This window comes from Eucyclogobius newberryi, unplaced genomic scaffold, assembly GCF_026437365.1.
Source record: "Eucyclogobius newberryi isolate DKJ021-1_F unplaced genomic scaffold, fEucNew1.0.hap1 SCAF_14, whole genome shotgun sequence".
In the NCBI taxonomy this organism is placed as follows: Eukaryota; Metazoa; Chordata; class Actinopteri; order Gobiiformes; family Gobiidae; genus Eucyclogobius; species Eucyclogobius newberryi.
This window is the reverse complement of record NW_027315768.1, coordinates 15,600,082-15,623,807: the sequence shown is the minus strand read 5'-3', so window position 1 is coordinate 15,623,807 and position 23,726 is coordinate 15,600,082. Positions and strand designations below refer to the sequence as shown.

The following is a 23,726-nucleotide window of genomic DNA, read 5'->3' as shown; positions in this document are numbered from 1 at the left end:
TCCTGGGCTAATAGATCTGAGAATAGCGAAGCTGAGGAAATGTGAATATGAGGTATTGTCAGGAACATTAAAGGTGCACCCGATTCTCCTCTGACTGTGTCATCACCAGAAACCTCAGCTTTTATGTCCAAACGTATGACAGACTATTTATGGAAGTGGTCCTGCCAAGCTGCACCTTTCTGATCTTTTATTTTATTTATTACCAGCACAAGAGTACACACAGGACCTCAGGGCCGCCCAGAACGTTTATGTTTTTAAGATTTTTCATGCCCACCTTTTTAGTTTAGCTTTTGATTCATATTTATTATCAGGCTTACTATTTGATATTTATTTATATATCATAATTCTAATTCTGCCCCAAAATGGTATTGGTGCTATTTATTGTCTTATTATTAACGCTCAATCATATTGTAAGTTTTTAATTCATTTTTAGGCTCACTAGTGTTTCCTAGAGGAGCCCTCTGCACCAGGCTGTGGCTGCAGGGGCCTGTCTTATGTGCCTCTGGTGGAGGTTTGGTCTCCACCTGAGTCTGCGTCCTGTGATTGATGCTGCTGCAGACGTCCAGCTGAGGGACAGTCCCTCCAATGTGTCCTGGGTCTTTCCCGGGGCCTCTTCCTGGTGGGACATTCCCATAAAACCTCTCCAGGGAGGCGCCTAGGAGGCATCCGGAACAAATGCCCAAGCCACCTCAACTGGCTCCTCTCGACATGAATGAGCAGCATCTCTACTCTGAGCTTCTCCCGTATGACTGAGCTCCTCACCCTATCTCTAAGGGAGCACTCAGCCACCCTGCGGAGGAAACTCATTTCGACCGCTTGTATCCGCGATCTTGTCCTTTAGGTCAATATCTAAAGCTCCTGACTATAGGTGAGGGTAGGAACGTAGATTGACCGGTAAGCTGTTACCGTAATTTTACCAGTTTGAATCTTACACACATTTGAATCAGCATTAAGTTACTGTTTTTTATGGGAAAAATGTAAGTACAGTAAAAATGTTATTTCAAAAAAATACAAATGTGTGCAGCGTATGATCACTGAAAATCACAACCCAAAACTTTCTTATTCAACCAAACACTGCTCTGTACGGGACAAGAAATACCACTTTGAAAATGACTCGATTTTCTCTATTTTATGTGGACATCAAGAGACATGTGAAAGTCAGTGTCTTATTTTGAAATTGCACAGTTTCTAGTTAACTAGATAATTTTTAATATTGCAACGTACATTCAAGTTACATTTTGATAATTTATTTATTTTTATTTTTTTAGAATGTATTATATGTATTAAAAAACATGCCTTTGTGACAAAAATGAGACCTCTGTGGGCTGCCTGCATCTAATGATTCATTATTTTATGTCTCGCCATGGAAATAAGAGCTGAAAGCAGCCGGTAAAAGCTGTTCTACACCTGAGCCTGTGCTTGAAAATAAATGCTTGTGGAAAGGATTTGTAACAGCTGGAAACTAGTTAGACACATACTTTAGTTTTGCTGTGTGAAAAGTAGCTTTAAGTAAAGAAAATAAAGCACTGGTTATTGGTGTAAAAAATTAAAATATTCACAAAAAAACAAAAATGTTATTTTTCATCTACCATACTACCATAATGTAACATAATGTAACCTGTAAGGCAATTCTCAGAGTTTGCACCGGAAAAAGACTATAACATACTCATGTGGCTTTACATTCTGCACAAATCGCATTTCATGTACGTTAATACCAAACAATATAAAGATGTTTCCAGTCATTTTGATAACATGTCAGTTTATTAGTTAATCTAAAGTATACTTTTACAAAATCCAGAATGTATCCTACACCCTGACCTCGTTCTGCTCATAAATACTGTCTATTGATCAGGATGGAGCTGTGATATGGTGCTGTAGGTGATAAAATGGTGACATTGTTATAGCCGTGGTATTGAGGTGTTCTGTCCCTCCTACTCTTTGATTCTTAAAGGCTTTAAACAGGAAACTAGGATTACACATAATGATGGGGGCCTTCTAAATCAATCCAGCCCAGGAGCCCCGTGTGAGAGAATAGATCTATGTGATGTTGTTCTCTGAGATTTGACCAATCACAAGCCTGCGATTCTCGTCCAGCTAATCTCATAATTGCCCTAACTCCCTTGTATTGTTCTGGCAAAGGGTTACCATTAGGTGCAAGGATACCTTTGTCCACAATGTCAGGTCTCCTGCTGCACGAGAACAACAAACCAGAGGAAAATGACAAAAGTGTTTACTGTTTAAAAGGGGAGTTTCATACTACTTCCTGGATTTAGTCTGATGAAATAGGAGATGGGAACGATGAGGGATGAAATAAGGCAGTTTCAAACACCAATTAAATTGAGATATTTTAAGGATAAACAGATTGCAGTTTCCCACTTGCTTGGTCTTTTTTATTTTTATTTTCATTACTTCTTTTGGTTATGCTCACACTGGGCCAAAATGGGGCAGAAATTAAATCAATTTTGATAAATTATATGCTTATCATGTCAACGTGAACATCTTAGATGTAATAAGGCCACTCAATTTCAGCACCAAATGAAATTGGAGTTTCCTTTTTTTTACTCTTAACATTCCTACCATTTGACGGAAATAGCTCAGTTTATAGGCATAACATTGATAATATATATATTTAATTAAAGGTGTCATATTATGTGAAATATACTTTTAAAAGCTTTTAACAATGTTATAATGGTTTCACCTTTACATTCACAAACCCATGTATGTTCAAGTTGTCACTTCATTCAAAACCCCATTGCTCTGAAAATTCCCCTCTTCCCCAATCACCTCGGCAACACCCACTGCTCAGCATTTACTTTCTTTTTTCCTGATGGTGATAAACAGGATTCAAATTAGAAAAATAATACCTCTACTGCGGTTTCTATGAATAGCAGTTATAGACTATGTCAGCCATTTGCAAACTCTGCAGTGCTGCGGCCCCTTAACAACCCAAGATCGTCATGTTTTCTTCAAAAAATTACAAATTAAAATATTATGAATGTAGGCTTACAATTTTAAAGTAGAATATTTCAACAAATAAATGATGAAAAGGTGTTTTTCAAACTACATTTTCTTAATGTTTTTCGGGGGGCCCCTGCAATACCTCTGACCCCACTCAAGTCAATCCATGGTCTGCAGGATCATTTTCAAAACACGTGAAAAGTAAATATAATTATGTGTATCTTAGAAGAATAAGTATAACCAAAAAACAAGAAAAGTGGAGTAAAGTTTTTGGGGCACCTCCAAAATGAATGGTAGATTATTTTTAATGTTAACTAAATAATGCAAAATCCTGGAGTTTAATCAACACCTATCATTGTTAAAACCATATAAGTCTTTTCATATATTTAAATACTTTATTTGCTAATTACTATGGATTTCTGTATTTTCCCCGCAGAGAGCGCAGCTCCACAGATTGTGCAGTCACAGGCCCATGGCGGCCCTCACGGTGCCAATTAACATTCAGAATGGGGTACTGTGTAAACCAACCAAGCCGCTGTGTCCAAACCACGCTCTACGCTGAAATATGTCCAGTCTAACTCTACAAAACTCTCTAATCTGGTCTCGTGTCTTCGTCAGGTTGGTGAAAATCAAGGAGTGGGTGGACTGTCACGACCCTGGTGCCCTGGTCATCCCCTTCAGCGGCGGGATGGAGAGTCAGCTACAGGACATGACGGAGGAGGAGATCCAGGCCTACTGCTCGGAGCACAAGACACAGAGGTTAATTAGCATGCAGTCTCCTCAGCACCGCACTATCAGCCGTGTTCTGCATGCACTCCTTTAATTGCATGTGCTGATAGAATAATAAATGGCAGAGTAATTACCATTATAAAGCCAAGGATCCCTCTTCTTACCGAACAACTCAGTCAAAAGGGTTTTCCTCTAAATTAAGTTTTTAACTGTCATCTGTCATCTGTAGGTATAATTATAACTTGGGCATTCTGCTGTATTGTTCTGGCCTGAAAACGTCTATGGAGAGAAAAATTGTGACAGCACAGGAGACGGAGAGGCATCGCAGAGAATCCTTGAAAATGCTAAATCAGTGTGCAGCTTTGTGATTAATCAAAGGGACCAATGGAGAGTTGAATGTGGGGTTTGAAATGAAGTGACCTATCTTAGTCAATTAATGAGTTTGTAGAAGAATGAATGTGAATCATCTTAATAAATGAAATTCTCAAAAGGGCAATATGCAGTTTGTAGAAGGTATTCTGCTTCCCCGAGTTACCAGTTCTGAAGTAATGGCAAGGTCTACTGTAGTAATGTATTGTGTGTTCATATACTTTAATGTTACCGTTGTAAGGTGTTTACTCTGTACAATCTTTTGGAGATAGGAAGTAGATTACGTGGCTTTTCAATAGTTCGTTAAGGTAAGGCAGTCTTTTCGACACAAAAAACATGACTTGGCAGGTATCTTTTAGGCTTCTTTTTTGCCCCTAACCCTATACCTCAAATGTAGAATGTTGTTATAACACTTACAAAAGGAGAAAATGTTTGTTTAACTTGGCACAGAATTGTCAAAAAAGAGCCATTCTTGTATTTTTGCTGCGATGTCTGCTCACCCTAGTGCTTTTTTTTTTCAAAACTGGAGGACACAGAGTTGAATCTTAATTATATAAAACAAAATGGGTGTAAATTTGCATGTGAAATGTGTCAAATTATTACATAAAATATACTAAAATGGCAACAACAACACAAATAAATATAGGTTGCTGATAATCTGTGTTAATGCATGTCTTGTCCATGGTGATGTCTCCCACAGTGCTCTGAGTAAGATTATCAAGACGGGCTACGCAGCGCTGCAGCTGGAGTACTTCTTCACGGCGGGCCCAGATGAGGTGCGGGCCTGGACTGTGCGGGTAAGAGAAACCAGCCAATCATCTCGCAGCATCCACGGTTCCACGCCGCTGCAGTCACCCGCTCCCATATCACACTCTCTCAACTTTGTCATGGTGCTGCTTTAGCTGGTCATTACAGGCCAAGGATAACTTCAATTTACTGGTGAGGCGCTGAACGGTGAAAGTGGGGGCCACATTGATTGAGGAACAGCAACAATTGATTTTGCCCATTACTTGCGTGAGAATGTTTCCATCCGGGGCCGATCGCACTGCCTCCTCCTGCCGCGGGAGATAAGGCGCGGGGCATTGTGGCTGCCTAATCTGTGTGACGGAGGGTGTCTGTGGCAGAATTGATGTGCTCTTTCATTGGAGTGTTTGTGGGGCTCACGGGGGCTCCTCCTCCTGGTGCGTCTCCCCCAACAGTCCACCCGCCGCTCTGAGTGTGCGCGCATCACAGCGGTTACATCAATACAGATGTTGCATTTACATGCTCGTATTGTGCAAACATTCACTCACTGTTTTTTTGTTTTTTTTTTGTTTTCACAAAGAGGTAATGCAATGGAAGATCATGTCCAAGTTTATTAGATTGCATATATTTATACATATGTATATGTGATTTTAAAAATATGATGAATTCATTAATTAGGATGTATACTATTGTGTATATTCTACATTTGTGCAATTTAAAATCAAAAGTTTGTCATGATTTTCTAAAGAGGTGTTGTTTCTTTAATTAAATTTAAATTATTTTGACTCAGATAACTGAATAAATATTGTGCGTTGCTTTTGAGGAATAACCAAAAATATGTAAGTCAATCATTTTCATCTACTTATAAATATTGTTAATATAAACTTAAAAAAATATAATAAATACATAATTTATTTTCATGCCTTCATTTGTTAGGGCCATGTATTTTGTAAACATCTTGATGCCATTGAAAGTACAAATACAGCAGCATCAAGTTAAAATCATAATAATATGTTACAAAACACAGAGGAGACAACTTGGCCTATGCAGGATTTAAAGGTGAAAATTAATTGAAAATGTTGAAATAGACTATTAGATACCAATATTTCATGTTCATATTTTAATTTTCCAATTTTCTTAATCCCCCTCCATCTCTTCTCCACAGCTCATTAGATTTTAGCACTTAACCTGTAAACCTAGTCTTTAATAGTGTTCACAGCGCTCTGTTTACAGGCCAGAGCAGGATGTGAGCTCACCACATTAGTGTAGTATTTTTTTACGGGACACATTACATTCTAGTCCAGTGACATCAGCGTATTTTTGACTGATGTCGTGGCTGTTTGCTGTTTACTCCCTAAGTCCCTCTCACTTCAAAGTCTCCCCTCTTACACTTAAGTGATTACACCGGGCCTTGATTGTGTGTGAGGGGCATTTAGTCAGGTAAGCATCACTGACTAACTATATTACGCCAATACATCTTGCATTGTAAAAACTCCACTCAGTAATGTCGTGTACCCAAATCCTTTAACATGCTTTATTAGGCAGCCTCGAGGTGACCATTATCTATCAGCCCCCTCTGCATAGCTCTTAACTAGGACAATGTGGTGCTCTTGTAGTGCACCTTATGGAAAAAAAAAATCCCCCCCTTAATCTGTTTTTCTCAGCATAGACAAACCTTGATGCTGATTAATGGTAGTTAAACTGGCGAGCGCTCCGTCAACGAGATTGCAAAGAGATGGTAATGTATTAGAGTCATTAAATACGCATCATTCTTTTGGCATGAAATATGTTGACCCCAACCTGATTATATACATAATTAAAAGTGCTCAACAGTTCCTGAGCAGACAGGAATGATGCACAACACACACGTCACTTACTCACATCGTTTGTCATTCACGCCCGCTATTATTTCAGACGCATATAAATTACACGTTTTATCAGTCCCCACTCCAGTTGGGACTCGGACCGGAATTCCGTCTGTAGGTGAAAGATTTAATATGGTTAATTATCCTGCCCACTAAAATGTTACTTTTTGGGATTTATTGACAACTGCAAATGTATTCATTTGTATTGTAATATAGTGAGATTATTTATGTTCTAATAAAAAGTATGGCTTGATCTCTGTGTAAAGTGAAGCCAAACAAGTTCATTAGAAGTGGCTTTATAGAAGAAGAAGAAGAAGAAGAAGAAGAAGAAGAAGAAGAAGAAGAAGAAGAAGAAGAAGAAGAAGAAGAAGAAGAAGAAGAAGAAGAAGAAGAAGAAGAAGAAGAAGAAGAAGAAGAAGAAGAAGAAGAAGAAGAAGAAGAAGAAGAAGAAGAAGAAGAAGAAGAAGAAGAAGAAGAAGAAGAAGAAGAAGAAGAAGAAGAAGAAGAAGAAGAAGAAGAAGAAGAAGAAGAAGAAGAAGAAGAAGAAGAAGAAGAAGAAGAAGAAGAAGAAGAAGAAGAAGAAGAAGAAGAAGAAGAAGAAGAAGAAGAAGAAGAAGAAGAAGAAGAAGAAGAAGAAGAAGAAGAAGAAGAAGAAGAAGAAGAAGAAGAAGAAGAAGAAGAAGAAGAAGAAGAAGAAGAAGAAGAAGAAGAAGAAGAAGAAGAAGAAGAAGAAGAAGAAGAAGAAGAAGAAGAAGAAGAAGAAGAAGAAGAAGAAGAAGAAGAAGAAGAAGAAGAAGAAGAAGAAGAAGAAGAAGTTTTATACAAGGCCAGGTTGTTTCCCGCACAAAGCCCATGTAGCTTCATCTCCTGCTCTCGCTGGGTGTTTCCGTCAGATATTCTTTTTCACGGTTGTGTTTTCTGTTGGTATTACTCCCAAACAATAATTGAAATAAAAATGACCATACAAGTTTAAATGAAGCTTAAGATAGACAGTATTTTTCCATTTGTTTTAATGGTAAATTGCCAAAAAGCAGTTTACATGAAGGAACTCGCCTTGCGTAAGGACACAACAGTAGGAGTGGGTGTTCACTGTAGCTGCTGTCCATAGGCCCTGGTGCTGGTTGTTCTGGGCCATGGCCTCTCACTGCGCACAGGGTCTCACTGTTCTGACCACAGAGCGGGGCAGCGACCCACAATGAGCACAGATTGCTTGGACAGAAATCAATACCTCCACGGAATGGGAATCACACAAGCATTGATAGCAGCGCTGGCGTCTTATCGGTGTCCAGGCTGAGCTAGCGCAGGGTACAACCGACTGGAAAGCTATCCTCAAATCAGCAACCCCCATAACAAAAACCACCTCCCCGTACTGCTCCGTCCACTATCGCCCTATCAAACAGCATGTCGGGCACGCGGCGCAATCCATCTTCCAGCAAAACAATTCACTGTCCTCTCTCTCCTTCTCTTCTCTTTGTGACAGAAAGGAACCAAGGCTCCACAGGCTGCGGGGAAGATCCACACCGACTTTGAGAAGGGCTTCATTATGGCCGAAGTAATGAAATTCCAGGATTTTAAAGAGGAAGGCAGTGAGAACGCTGTCAAGGTGAGACGTCAGACGAGCAGTAGTCTCCAGTGATCAGTGCAGAAGACAGTTCACCTTTACTCAGGGGAAGGAATTACCGCGCACCACTTCTGACAAGCTGGGCCTAAACAGTGGCAGGGCGCTCCAGCTGTGCATATCTTATCACAATGTGTCTTAACTGGCGGCTGGCAGCACTTGTTCACCTCTCCAGGCGTTTAGCACATCTATAGAGCGCTCTGCCGGCTCAGAGCGCTGGTTCCAGAGCCGCAGTTCCTGAGCTGGTATGACAGTGATGTAAAGAGGCAAGTTAAACAAAGTGTGAAATGGCCCAAATGAAAGTGCTTCATGGATCAGGACCACATGAATGGGCTTGTATGGCTCACTTTGATTATGGACACTCACTGGTTTCATTTGAAAATGATGTGTCGTTTAAACATGCACTTTTCCACATGAGCCCTTTTGTATCTCTTTGGCTTTAAGTTTAGTGAATAAATGTTAATCAGTTTGCAGTTTTGGCGACACCTGCTGCTGGTGAAGTACAGTATGCATAGTATTCATACCAAAACTAATTTCTTAAGCCAACAGAAGCCCTCCAGTTAGCATCAGCTGAAATGGCCCCAATAGAAGTTTCTGTTTTTTATGTTAATGTTACCTAATTATAATTATTCGAGTAGACTTAAATTGACATTTTAAAATTAGTCATGATTTTTTTATCTATCACTTTTTGTTTGATTTAAATAAATTACATTGTATAATTATTTAAAATCTTTGCATAAACTCATACCTCCTTTTGCAAAAAATCTCCTCAAAAGCTAGTATTTACCGGTATATATAAATATCTATATAGAAATATACATATAAATATATATACACGACAAGATGTTTTGTAAATAAGGAAATCTGGGCAGCAAGGGTCAGTCAGTGACATGAGACTGTTTAAATCCTTCAGCAGTGTCAGATGAACTCCTCTGAGTGTGATAACTGATTTCATGGTGAATTTGTCGGACAATGTGGGCATGACCTCTGGACAACAAACACACTCTAGTCCATCCTATAAAAGTGACACTGTTTTTCCTTCTTCACACCCCTTTATTTGACAATCATTGCTTTATAATCAGGAGTCTGCAAATTCATAAATAAATCATGCAGCGTTTGTAAATAACACTGTAGGGTGCCATTTACTAAAGATTAGTGATTTATTCTATTAAATTTAGTCCTTCTTAATCTTAGATAGACACTTGTGTTATTGCCAATGCCTAATGTAATTATGGCTACACATTCAGATCTCCGAAGGCAGATTTAAATGAAAATCTATTTACCATTCAATCCTTTTTAATGGGTATTTGATATTTAATGCAGTAGCCATGTATTGTCCACTCCCCCCATAAGCTCCTGACAGTGGGTGAAACGCTCCGGTCTCTTGGGTCTGTCTGACCATTGTAATCGGACGAGGTCATCTCCGTGTCGCCTCTTTACTGCTCTCTTGCCTAATCCCTTACAAGAACATGAAGCCCATAGCATTAAGGGCCTATGCTATTTAACGCCAGTTGTGGGAATATAGGCCCCGTCTGAATCAGGGGGCCAGTGTATGGGGATATCACATTATTAGTAATCATATCTGCTTAAGCCAAGCTCGCTGCTCCAGATGGCTGCTTTCAAGTGCAAATGAACCAGTTAGCCGTGTCTGCTTTAATACATACTAGCGGATCACAAATAGCCATTGATTCCCCCCTCCCCTTTCTCTCTCTCTCCACTGTTTCTGAGTATCGAGCCCGGATTAAATGGTCTCCTGAGCGCTTTAAAGCCGCATTGATTCTTCTAATTAATTGTGCGCCGTGCAGAACCAGAATGCATAAACCTGTCCGTGTTAGCACTTCAAGTCAATTATAGCAAGTTGACAAGGCAAGGAGAACAAACACTTACGATATACAAAAGGAATCAGAGAAGTTATTTGAGTTTCCTGGAGAAGTTGGATGGTGTGGTTAATCAAAGGCGTGGTGTAAAATTGTAAGATTGAGCCCAAACTGGGTCTCAGCGGGGAGAACCGAGCCCCCGCAGAAGAACATGGATACAGGTGTTCAGTAGGACCACATACGGCATGACATTTGCACTCGGCTGATTAAAGGCGGGGGAAGCTATTGTATGATGTAAGTGTATACGGGAGAATTGGGGGTGTATATACATCATTTAATTTAACAATCCTTTAAATACATGTCTTTTTCTCTGCTGTTGTGTCACTTCACAGTTTAGATTCAAATTTACCAAAGTGATAGTTGATTTCTTTGAACATGGAAAACATTTTATTTTCTGAATTTATCACAAGAAAGAAAAACGTTTGAAACGTATTCCTATTTTACAAGACAAAAAATTCCAGTTGCGAAATATTTAGCGTTCAATTGTGTTTATTTGAGTGGCTTATTGTAGTAACTTGGAATTATTTTGCTAAAATATACTGGTTTCACTTCAAATAAAATTAAATACAGGGTCATTATTATAAAATCAATATCTTCCAAGTCATCTCGTGACCACGAGCTCATGCTTTGCGAGGGGTCCTGACCCCCACTTTGGGAACCACGGATCTAGTTGACTAACCGAAAAAATAATCGCAGCCCTACATGAAATAACTACCGTACTTTGATGAATGCAGAGATTACATGTTTGACTGCTAAAATGAGACCAAGTGGAAAAAAAAACATTAAAATATAGAATTTAACCGAATGTATGCATACGCTGAGATTGTACTTACTTTTCGTGCAGTTGGTGTGATTGAGAAAAGCACAAATACAGCAATAGAGTATCTTATCAACACAAAATGTCTACATACTTTAGACACTGTGGATTGCCAAGGTGTATAATTCATAATCACATGTTTTTCTGTGCTATCTTGCAGGCAGCTGGCAAGTACAGACAACAGGGCCGCAACTACACTGTGGAGGACGGCGACATCATCTTTTTCAAATTCAACGCACCCAACGCTCCCAAGAAGAAGTGACAGAGCCATTCTACCTCTTTATTCTTCCTTCACATCACACCTTTTCTGCACGCCGTATTTGTCTACAGTGACTACTTTTTGCACCCACCCTTGTACATATCATATAACGTCTGACAGGGCTCCCCCCGTTTCTATTCCCCACTCCAGTATTTGAAGCAGCATATTACTCTCCAGATACTTCATTAATCTCCATCACAGTTGCCAGCGGGTGACACAGCTGACAGTGGGGACAAAGGCACCTGCTCCTCCAGCCCGCGCCGCTAGATAATGCTTGTTTTACAGTAGCCCAGATGTCGGCACTCAATAAAACATTTGAAAAAAAAAGCGATTTGGTTGTGTTGTGGGATGTCTGTATCGAGTGGGGGACGGAGATAGCGCCTCTGCCCAGCGCTGATTAGAGAATTAAAAAGACACAGCTGACATTACTGCGGCAAAGGCAGAGGGAAAGAGGACACAATCACAGTGTAACGTGGTAAGTGTAGGCTGATTTTAGAAGGGCACATGCACAGAGCAGGTGTGAGGGGCTGAGCGCTGGGCAGTGTGGAGATATGTACCAAAGCAGGGTTGTACACGGCGCTACAAGTTGTAACTAAAGAAAAAAACTGAAATGCTTTGTTCCAAATGGTCTAAAAAGAAAGCTGATCAATAATTTGCCCTGAAAAATGTGCGTATACCTTTTACTTCTTGTATTTGCATCGTGAAATTACTGCTCAAAATAACTAACATGAAAACATTTAATAATAGAGGCTATAAAGGACTTGTTAGATTTACATTTTCTTACTCCCATCCCTGCACAATGCAAATACACAGCGAATAAAACAGGATATCCATTCAAACCTATTTCTTCCACCAAAAACTCAACTCAATTTTATGAAATTTTGATGGTATGAAAATAAAAGTTGGCCCAATCCTTGGTCGTTCTGTCACAGAAAAGGATTCCTGTTGTCTGAAGTAGTGTTTTTCCAGCCCTATACTTTGAGCGTGAGTGTTTGCGAAGCGTTTATGCTGATGGAATTGTATGGCTGCCGTCGCGCTGCTCCAAAAGTAAGATTGTATTCTCGGCAGGAGTCCGAACAAAGAGGCGCGGATCAGCAGTGCTTTGCAGAATATCTTGTAACCATTAAGACCGCCGAGAACAAAATGGCCTTTTGATGGGAACAAAAAAGATTGAATAAAAATGGTGATTCTTTTTTTCTTTTTTTAGTTGATAGAATTGCATATCCAAGTTTGGGATGGGGATGGTTGATGGAGTCGAAGCCTGTGCTAGCATCATGGAGGATAGTGTTTGTGATGGAAATAAAATGGATTATAGTTCTTAAGGTTTGAGATCAGTGGCAAAGTATAGGACTGTGTTTATAGTGGTGCGATGGAAAGAAAAACAACATGAGTAGCATTTGGAAATTCTTTGTGCAATAACCACTGATTGTAACTACTCCCACAAAAGCAAAGAAATGCTCCACATACTAAGTTCTGTAGCAGTACGTAGCGTGTAGCAGCACAGTAAGCGTACCGATAGATGCAGGACAAAAAGGCAACTTTGAATGGATACATCTTTAATTTAAAAGAAATATTGAAACCAGAAATGTACGGGCCTAAGGGTAATGGTCACAATAGGCTGTATTCTTTGTGCCAACCCATGTATTTAAATGGTTGTGCAGGGGAGGAAATCTGGCACAACTACCTACCAATGCTGTAAAACATACATATTATAATGGTATATGATTGGTGCAGATGAGTTATTTATACACATGTCATCACTTGTCTATAGGCTCTTTTGACCTTGCAATACACTAGTAAATACCACTAAAAGCTATAGCAGAAATCTTTTTTGCAAATTTGGCAAAATACTTCCAAGAGAGGCTTAAGAAGTAAGGGCTGAAGTTCTCCTCTTCTCATCAACAACAGACTGGAGGAAGCTGCTGGGTTAACACTTTCTGCATTCTTCTCATGACAGTTTTGGTGCCATTGGTCGACCTAAACCCACAGCCAAGATTATTCATATACCACAGTATAGAGGCCACTGAAGACTCGTGGGACATATTGTTTTTCATAAAGTGGCGGTAAATCTCCTAGAGAAAAATACAACTGTTTATGGTCATGAGTTCACAAGAGTGAACTGAATGAAAATACTCATTGAGTCTATTAAATCTTCTCATACTTTCATTGTCGTTTAATCTCAAGATACTAATCTTGAGATTGTTTAATTCCAAGTCAATTCAAAGTCTGGAATAGATAGAGAAATCTGGGGAAAACATTCATTTTTACAGTTTCAATCCTTTGACTTAGACCTGTATTGGATAAGGGTTCATTTTCAAGGCCTTTCTTTATTGCGGAGTGTAGTTTTTCTTTAAGATTGTTGACAAATCTTTATGTGTGTTAAGTATTTAAGAGATTCAGTTTAAATTGGTCTTTCTAAAAGTCCATCTCATACTTTTATTGTGCCTTCAACCAAAACCAATGGAATATTTGTTGGTATAATATGCGTGTTTGTTATCAACTGACTTTTTTTGTTTAAATAAAGGTTCATTATGTAACTTTTCTGGTTGAGGAAATGCCACCTGCCTGCTTGGAATAGTCCACAGTATGGCATTAAACATATCTAGCACTATGGAAAAAGATAGTTACCCATAGTAAGAATGCATGATTTTCAACATATTTTGCACCATCAATTGAATAAATGCAAGATAGGGCCCTTTGATATCATTCTGTGGAACAATCCTGGCAAAACATTAATATCTCCAAGGCGACAAGCTGATGGCATACCCTTCAACAGAAAAGTTATGGTACACCTTAAAGTTCAGTATGAGACATTGCTCTGTATCAAAGCTTTTTTTTATTTTTTATTATAAATAAACACAAAATGTAACCTTTAGGTCTACTTGATGTCATAATTGATAATTGTACATAAATCTGCTATTTTCACAGTCCTGGTCACCCACTCATGCCATAAATCTCCCCTACACCAAAGAACAGAGGACTAAAAATGTGTGCTATATTGAACAAACATATAAATAACCAGCTTCAGTTCGTACACACTAGGGACTGTAAGGAAAAATGCTTTGGTTATTGTGAAAGCATCTCTTATTTTGGAGGACAATAAAACGTTGCCATGTTGTAATTACTGCCATTGTCGGGCCACATAGCTCTACACTGTGAATACAATAGACCTGAACTGAACAAAGAATGGAGATTTGACCATTTACCTTCATTGGTATGCGTTGGTTTCCTTGTATCTTATATAACGACAGACATAATGCATTGATTAATGGCATCCTTAGACAGGTTAATAACCAGTGTTGAGCCTTATTAGTTGTGACTGTCATAAACAGCTTGGAGAATCTCATAAAGAAGCATTTAGTAGGTCTACATGGCAAATGGAATGTCTTTCAATCAGGGGACAACGCAAAATATACTGCCAAATATTTCAAAAGGGCATTTCTCATTAAATGCATCTACAATGTTTACTCGACAAATCTTTTACTGTACATTGTAATAAAGAAACTTTCCCGCCCTGGGTTCGGGATGTTACACATATATAAATATATTAAGCCATCATCAGTACAGCTGAATTTGCAAACACTTACTACAATGCACTTTTCTGCACACCAGACCACAATTATGTAAAGCCAAATGTCATGCATTGTGTGTAAAAAATAGGTTTGAGACTTTGAGGTCTTTGTGGTTTGGACAATATTTTCAACACAATGTACGATAAAACTGTTAATAACAAATAGTTTAAAATATTGTTTTAGAACGATGATTCATCTCTGTCACTTGGACTCATGCCAGGTATTGTTATAATATTGTTTCTTTACTGACCCTTATGGATGGAGTCACTATCTTTGGTCAAGAACACTATATCCAATAATATCTTAACTGGATCAGAACTCTTCTCTCCTTTGAAAATCTGACCTTTTTCAATATAAAGGGTTAAAAATCATAATGTAGTAATAGTGCAAATATTTATTAATATGAATACACAATGTTAGCGGCTAATGTAAAGCATAAGAGGAAGAAGACAAATCTCCTTCTCCTCCATCTGCAATGTTGAGATAAAATGTGCCAAAGTGAGATTGTACATAGAACCAAGTTACAACTAAAGAAAAAAATGGAAATGTTTTGCCACAAATAGGCTAAAAGCAAGTTGATCAATAATTTGGAGTGACGAATTGGTGAGGCATTCATTCCACACTTTCCTTTCTTTCAGACAAAGAGCACATTGGTTTGTCCACGTCTGACGTTTGTTATTCCATCCACAATCTGATCCCACTGAAGCACTTACAGTTTGATCTCGGCTCCTATTTGAGTTTCCCACATGGGGCCTGCAGCGGGGCACCATCTCTCTGTGGGGTCACTCGCTCTGGACAAGCCGCTATGAAACAACTGTCAATATGTTAATGCTAAACACCATAGGCCATGTAGATCAACTACCCATTCTGTTCTATGTCCTGCTTGGTACGAGATATTGTAAGGGGCAGTGATTTTGTCATTTTATTCATTATTTTGTCATTTTTATCGATTATTGACAAGACCTACTTCTGGGCAAAAAGTATTTATAATTAACATTGTACTGATACCTCCAACCATAAGGACAGTTGTAAAACTAATTATTTTAGTATGTCTATCGATTGTTCAATTATTCATCTGTTTGGAGTATTTTACTCGTATCTCTCTAGATGCTCCAGGTTTTGAATCAATTTATCAATTTACCATTGTATTGTACTTGATGCCATAATGTCCTGCTCCTACTGACTTTGCATTCTCCTGTAATAACACCATAAGCTGCTTGAACATGTCACATGCAGAGAACAGATCATATATGCCTCTATTTTCAGGCACACCTATCACATTACACCTGTATAGATGCTCTGAATCCCCCACTGGGTAATTGCCCCACAGACTTCACAGATTCTCATGAGGGGAATGCAAGGCCTGTCAATATAACCTCAAGGAGCCTTGGTTGTGGCTCCAGCCATACGGACCTGTGAAGTCTGAGGGTATACATTTGCTGTTGGCACCCTCACAAGTGTTGCTTTTAGAATATTTAACTTTTCCCTTTAACTTGGAGGTCTTTGAAGGAATGGTTGATACGTTTCCAAGGACTCTTGCAGTATAAGACAGGCACAGGTGCAATGTTTTTTCTAAAGCTGTTTCCATTGGCCTGTGTTTACCTGACACTTGGATTGACAGCAGAGTGATTGGAAATATCCACCATTCAGCGCCGTGAGCTCCTGAGTGCCCGGAAAGTGCTTTTGTAGTCTGCCTGTAATGGGCCAAGTTTGAATTGAAGGTTGAGAGAAATAGCCTCACTGCGGTCGCGCACTGTGAGGAACTGACACACCACAAATAATACTCAGAAGTGGAGTCCTGATAGCATCACCAGCACAGAGTTTGGCACAATGGCCTGCAGCTGCTCATTTCAATGCAGCCTCACCATGTTGTAATGTGCACAATCACATACAAACTTAGGCCAGACAAAGGGAAGCCAATAGACCATGAAAGCAAACTCTAAATACACCTTTGACCTGCAATAGTAATTATTGTTCTACACAGTAAACAACACACATATTTATTTATTCTGCACAGTATAAAACACATCATATTAGTTGCTTATTCTCTAGCTTTTACTTGAGTATATAATTGTTTGAACTTTACTGTATGTAATATTTTTTGTATTAAAAGCCTTAAGGAGTACCTACTTTCTACTTATATCGGTGCAAACAGTGTGACAACCACACACAAAAAAGCTTTATGTTATATGTGTGACGCTGTAATACACAGGAACAAGCATAATGCGCCAACAAAAGGTGATTGACGTGCCAATGAGCAAATGAGAGAATGGACCGCATTTCCTTCAGCCAATCACATTCACAGAGGACGGGGAGATTTCCGCATGTGACGCAAGCGCTCCCAGTCAACAGTGCAGGCCCCACCCTTTGTGTTACCCACAGCCCGTCAATCAAAATACTAAATCTGACATTTACTACTGTTGTACAATCAATATAATCTGATCATGCCTGGTGACGTGTGACCATCAGGACTTCGTTTAACGGCAGGTCACGCAATGACTGGTAGGTAAATGAGTTCTCTTAACCCGCTAAGCGAAGGCATCCACTAGCTAAATTAGCTCGCTAGCAGCTACAGTCACAGTGCTGCCTCTTGATGATATTGCTAATCATCCCTAGCATTGCTAGCTTCTGCAAATTACTCATTTAACGAGATGGATTAGCTCGCTATTGAAATCTTGATTGGTTGTTTTTTTGTCCTTGCATCTTATTTCAGCGAATATGTTTTTGAAGAACAAGCGATTTATTGAAGAAGATACAATTTTATTGTTAGCTACAAGTTGCTAGCTTTTTGAGCTACTGCTGTTTGGTTCTCGTAAACTCAAACGTGTACGTTGTTTAGCCAAGTTAGCTCAGACAGACTTCGCTAGTTTGTCATTTTTCTGCATTGTAGCGCCAGAAAAGCCTTTAAAACCCGCGGATATGGACGTGGAAAACGGTCAAAACGACTTTCTACAACAGGAGGATGGCAGGAGCTCTCAGGTAAGGCTTCCCGCTCCTTGTAGCTTCTACGTGTCGTTCAAATGCTAACATTGACGAAGGGCTCCAGAGCTCTGTAACGCACCGCACAATTGAAATTTGGAAAGATTTATTGTTGTTGGTTTGAAAGCCCTCCCCTCGCTTCTGGGGCTGGCGTTTATCTTACTTTGTTTCTACTTTGGCTAAATGCAACAGTGGTCGCTTCTCCCCCTCTTTCTTTGTTTTTTATATACATATATTTCATGTGATCCAGGTACACGGTTGCTCAAAACACGTGACTAACATTATAGTTACTATTGCAAGATAATGTATATGGCTCGGAATATAGAAAAGTGTGTAGTCTCATGATTATGATTTTGTTGCAGACAACAGATGATGCAACAGCTTCACAACTGACTGGGACTGATGAATCCGCAATGATGCAGATCCAAAATCAAGGGATTTTAACATCAAATGGACAGTTTGTTCTTCCTCTACAAAACCTTCAGACACAGCCAATTTTTGTCTCGTCGGGAACTGACGCCTCCTCTGCCAACTCAGTGCCTAACATTCATTACCAAGTAATTCCTCAGATACAGACTGCAGATGGACAATTGAGCTTCTCCACTTCTGGTGTAGAGGGGAGTCAGGATGCTTCGGGTCAGCTTCAGATTTTACCTGATGGCAGTGTGACAAACATCCTTAACAATCAGACTCTCATATCACAGACTGGAAATGTTCAACAGATCCAGGGGGTTTCTCTTGGCAGCTCAACATTCAACAGCCATGGCCAGGTTGTTACTAATGTGCCTATGGGACTGCCTGGGAACATAACTTTTGTTCCTATAAACAGTGTGGACTTGGACTCTCTTGGTCTGTCTGGTGCACAGACCATTGCTACAGGGGTCACAGCTGATGGCCAGTTAATAATGGCAGGACAGCCAATGGAGGCTTCAGAAGATCAGTCAAAGTCCGGAGACCAGCTGACACAAACACTACCAGGGAATGATGCCACAACAAATGCAGAGATTTTTGTGCCAACGTCTTCCGCAGCGCTACCCAATCAATCCAGTCAGTCCGATCTACTGTCTGATGCAGCTTTGTCATCTGCTGTTTCAGACACTAACAGCACTCTGCAGGGAGGCTTCATCCAACCAAATTCAGAACAGAGTGTCCAGGTGTCCTCTGCTCAGACCATCCTCCAGCTGCAGCAGCTGCCTGTGCAGAGCACTAACGGCCAGGCAGTGCAGTCTGTGGGCGGAGGCCAGGGCCTGCAGAATGTGCAGCTTCTCAACCCGGGCACCTTCATCATCCAGGCCCAAACAGTCACGCCATCAGGCCAGATCCAGTGGCAAACATTTCAGGTGCAGGGAGTGCAGAATTTGCAGAACCTCCAGCTGCCTACAACACCACCTCAGCAGATAACACTGGCACCAGTCCAGACGCTCACCCTGGGATCCAATCAAGTGACTATCCCCAATTTGCAAACAGTCACTGTTAACTCAATGTCACAGGATGCGCAGACGGACATTCCTGGAGGTGCAGTACATCTCTTTAATAATAAACTACTAAAACACTAAAGCTATTCTTTTGGGGCTTGCCCCTCGACACAATATAAACTGCATACTGTAAATCATAAAGTCATGCAATATTTTCCTCACAAACAAAAACGATTCTCAGCTTTAAAGGAGTTGTATTGTTTCATGAAAATAATCATAACTAAACATACATGATGTATGTTCAATTTGACCATGTATTTCATACACTGTTATTTATTATGTTAATGGCTGAGTTATTAACACTTTGTACTGTGCAGACATCAGGATAAAGGAAGAGCCAGACACTGAAGACTGGCAGTTTAGCACTGACTCCACCCTGAACCCAAGCGACCTGTCACATTTGCACGTCAGGATGGTAGAGGAGGACGATCAGCTCGGACAGGAGGGCAAGAGGTTACGAAGAGTGGCGTGCACCTGCCCCAACTGTAAAGACTCTGTAGGAAGGTGAGTCAAGCCTGTTTCAAACTGCACTGTGATGTGTGATGTGTGATGCGTGATGTGTGATGTGTGAAGGCTTATCTTTTCTAGAACATGAAATAACTTCCCCTTTTAAATTCCTTTCTGCCACAGCGAATCACAAATGTGTTGCCCATTGCTCTGATAACCCAATGTGTCAATATCACCCTATCATGACATAAAAAAATTAAAAATTCTCATGGGTCTGATATAAGGTGTGGATGAAATTTACATCGTCTCTTTCTATGTCTGTTTGTCAGGGGAGCTGGCGTGGGCAAAAAGAAGACACACATCTGTCACATTGCGGGCTGTGGTAAAGTGTATGGAAAGACGTCCCACCTGCGTGCGCACCTGCGCTGGCATTCAGGAGAACGACCTTTTGTGTGCAGCTGGATGTTCTGTGGGAAGAGGTTCACACGCAGTGATGAGCTCCAGAGACACAGAAGGACACACACAGGTGCCCCTTTTACCCTCAATGTTTGCACTTTACAAAAAATGGAACAAATGTGTTAATTTGTGCTCTGTAAAGACTTAACTCATGTTAGATAGAAGAGTAATTACATGGATTTTTCACCTACAAACGTACAAAACGACACTAGATTAAATCAAATTTGTTTGGACAGATGTATGTAATTTTACTAGTCTAAGACAAAAGCTTCACGAGAAGCTGCCAAAATCATACCATGTAACAAATCTGACATAGTGCCTATTTTGTACAAGCATCAAGTAGATTTGGAATGTAGAATGGACACAACAGAATGAGTCCAAAATTACATTAGACATTAGAACACAATCAATTAACTTATAAGATCCATAATGAAGATTGTATCACATTCATAGTCTGCTGAGGAGGCAACTAGCTTGAGACTGATTAATAAATTTGGTTTAAGCCAAATTAAGTGGGTCATTTTTGTTGTACTGTGATGCAATGAGCTGCTTTTGTAATTACAGACCTTACTACACAGGTTTGCTTTTATACAGTACTACATACACCACAATGGTCAAAAAAAACACCATGTTCCTTTTAATCTTAAAGAAAAGTGTAAAAAAGTGATATACCTTCATTATCCTACTAATCTTAAAGAAAAGCCCATTATTCTCCATTTAACTATAAATGCGGTAACAAAATGGTGTTCAAATTTGTGTCATATTTGTCCTCATGATATATTTAACATCTGGTTCTTAACTGTTCATTCTGGATTGTGTGTGTGACAGGAGAGAAGAAGTTTGTCTGCCCCGAATGTTCCAAACGCTTCATGCGGAGCGACCACCTGGCGAAGCACATTAAAACTCACTCAAACAAAAAAGGCGTGAACTCTGGCAGCGCGGTAGTGGCCTCGATGGAGTCTGCAGGCTCCTCAGACAGTATCATCACCACAGCAGGCGGCACCACCCTCATCCTCACCAACATCCAGCAGGGCTCCAGCGCTGCCCAGGACATCCTGGCCAACGCAGAGATCCCGCTCCAGCTCGTCACCACAGTGGCAGCTGCTGAGGTCATGGAGTGAATCACACTCCACATGGACTTACTCTATACATTTTTATTCATGTTTTGAAGAAAAACTCAAATTCTACATATATAAATATATATTTTAACACAAAGTAGTGAGTCAATGTTTGCCCTCTGTGCTCACTGAGGAAACATGCAGTGACTTGAGGTGGAAATACGTTGCAGTAAACACAAGGAAATGCCTTATTTTGTATAATACTGTGTAGTTTGAAATGTAGGAAGCCATTTTGTTTTTGATCTCTGTGATGTGTTTTCACAAATTATTTGTAAGTTGATCAACTTTCTTTTGACTTTTGTTAATGACGTATTGTCATAACGTCCTTGGTTGCCAAGCATGTTCATGTTTCTCCTGAGGTTTTTTTGACTGCCTATTTTATCCCTGTTGATAATGATGTATTTGTTTTACGTCCACACAATTCTACTCTTTTTAGTATATTTTGGTTGCATTCTCCGCACTCCCTGTGCTTTTGTATGTCCTTTTTAAATTTATATTTTGCAGATACAAATCAAACAATCACACACTTTGTAAGGATACTGTTATAATTTACTATTCTTATTTTATACACTGTTATCCTAATACTATTTATACAAGGCCTTTCATAATTGATTTATAATACAGAAAGCCTTACTTGCTCATTGTATGTTATCAACTGTTTTTTGTAAGAACCTTTGGGGATTTCAAATTAAACCATCCATTTTAATATAAAAAGCCATGTAATGAAGGTTATTGCCAAATTGGATTCCAATCTCAGGATAACTAGTGAGCTTAGACAAATTTGTTTCAGAGCCTGGTGGGTGATGTGAAAACGAGTTGATGGACCAAAAGTGTATGAAGTAGTCTCCATGTTCCCTGTGCTCCTTCAGTCTCATCCTGTGTTTAGTTCTAAGACAGATCATGGTACTCTGCATTGTACTCTTCATACTATGTTTAATTAATCTTTGTGTTCATTTTTATTGATATCATAATCCATAGAAGACAATTGTCCTTTATGATAAAAGATTTTGCTTTTTAGTTATGATTTTAACTCAACATTTTTGGTCTGAGCCGTCTCAGCTTTGGGTTACTGGTGACATAGGAGTGACCCCCCCTTCACTGGGATGTGTTATGAGGTTATGAATCCCCAAAGTACATGAATGTATTGAACACCGAAGTTTTCTTTCCCTCACCTTTTGTATAAATGTCAATATAAACATGTAACACTTGTTTTCATTTGAATACTTAATATTGTGTAGCCCTGAACACCTTAGTGGGGCCATAGTCCAGTAGATGTCACTACAGCCAAAGCAGCTGGTTTCACAGATTCAGAAATTACCCTTTGACCTTGAGTGCTAATATGTACTGTATAACTTGGATCTGCTGGCATAAAGATACATAGCCACAACATAAGGTAAATTAAAAGTTGTCAGATTGAAAATGTAAGACTCGTAAGTGAGAGAAAAGGGTCACTACGCTAAATGTCAGTGGGTTTCCTATTTTTCTAAATTGACTGTTTATGCCTTATAAATGACTGACTTTGGTCTGAAAGTCTAAAGGAAGAGCAGAGGACACTTTGTTTTACTGTTTAAAGTTGAATGTGGTACTGTTCAACACCATGGTGCCACTTCATAGGACCACCTGTCCCTCTTTGGGTTTCAACAGCAACTTTGATGCCTGTCCCTCCTCCCACTTATTCAGAGAATGTCCCACTGTTTAATTTTTGTCACATATAAATGAATAATGCATATCAATAAATACATGTATAAAAAGTGATATTTACATGAAAACAGGATCATATTTATTTTCCTCCCAAAGTAATGAAGACTTGGGTTGTAATATGTCCAATCACTCCCAGTGCATTTTGATTCATATTATTGCAGTTATTATCAGCTTAAATTTCATGAATCCGTCCCTCCATATCCCACTCACATTCAACAGTTTGTCCTTTATCTAAAATATCAGGTCACTGGCTAAAAGGCCTCATTTTATGAGTGACAGGTGTAAGCCCCGCCCATGGGGGTCCCGCCTCTTTCCGTCAGCATCATGAGTTAGCATAGGAAGTAGTGCAAAGCTATAACGGCTAAAAGTATTCTTATACTTTACAAATTCAAAAGATAAATTAACTTTACATCTTGCAGGGCGATGGTAAGCATCTTCTCTTAAATATCTTTTGTTACTCAAAAAAGAATAATCAACTGAGAATGTTCAAAACCAGTTCTCAGATGCTTCAAACAACTGAATCCTTTTTCACATTAAACACTCCAGGACGAATGAGGGATTACAACGACTCCATTCAGAACAATATGTAACTACTATTGACAAATGTGAATGTTTCGTATTAAATAAATAGGCTATTACTTATTATAAAGGAATATTGTTGGTGATCAGTTAAAAAGAAACAACATAAACATTTAACTCCATGTTTTTGATCATAGTTGTTACAAAACAGATTTCTAATTGA

General features: G+C 39.4%; 2 protein-coding genes across 5 annotated transcripts in view; both read left to right on the top strand.

Annotated features, from left to right (window-relative positions):
* Nucleotides 1-11,567, top strand: part of LOC140359514 (obg-like ATPase 1) — a 49,869-nt gene extending 38,302 nt beyond the window's left edge. For both annotated transcript variants that reach the window (XM_072444471.1, XM_072444472.1), the window contains exons 8-11: nt 3,577-3,717; nt 4,757-4,853; nt 8,146-8,268; nt 11,138-11,567. In XM_072444471.1, the coding sequence (XP_072300572.1) occupies nt 3,577-3,717; nt 4,757-4,853; nt 8,146-8,268; nt 11,138-11,239 (463 nt within the window). In that variant the 3' untranslated portion in view covers nt 11,240-11,567. The remainder of the gene's footprint in view (nt 1-3,576; nt 3,718-4,756; nt 4,854-8,145; nt 8,269-11,137) is intronic.
* A 5,571-nt stretch (nt 11,568-17,138) lies between these two features.
* On the top strand, nt 17,139-21,997 carry sp3a (sp3a transcription factor). 3 transcript variants are annotated; one of them, XM_072444462.1, is made up of 6 exons: nt 17,139-17,310; nt 17,699-17,787; nt 18,150-19,302; nt 19,580-19,766; nt 20,039-20,235; nt 20,994-21,997. In XM_072444462.1, the coding sequence occupies exons 1-6, from the start codon at nt 17,304-17,306 to the stop codon at nt 21,284-21,286; spliced, it is 1,926 nt and encodes a 641-aa protein (XP_072300563.1). In that variant the 5' UTR covers nt 17,139-17,303; the 3' UTR covers nt 21,287-21,997. The 3 variants fall into 3 exon arrangements, with proteins under 3 accessions (XP_072300563.1, XP_072300565.1, XP_072300564.1); XM_072444464.1 differs by lacking the exon at nt 17,699-17,787 and having other exon boundaries at nt 17,152-17,310; XM_072444463.1 differs by lacking the exon at nt 17,699-17,787 and having other exon boundaries at nt 17,152-17,314; nt 18,157-19,302.
* The last annotated feature ends 1,729 nt before the right edge of the window (nt 21,998-23,726 follow it).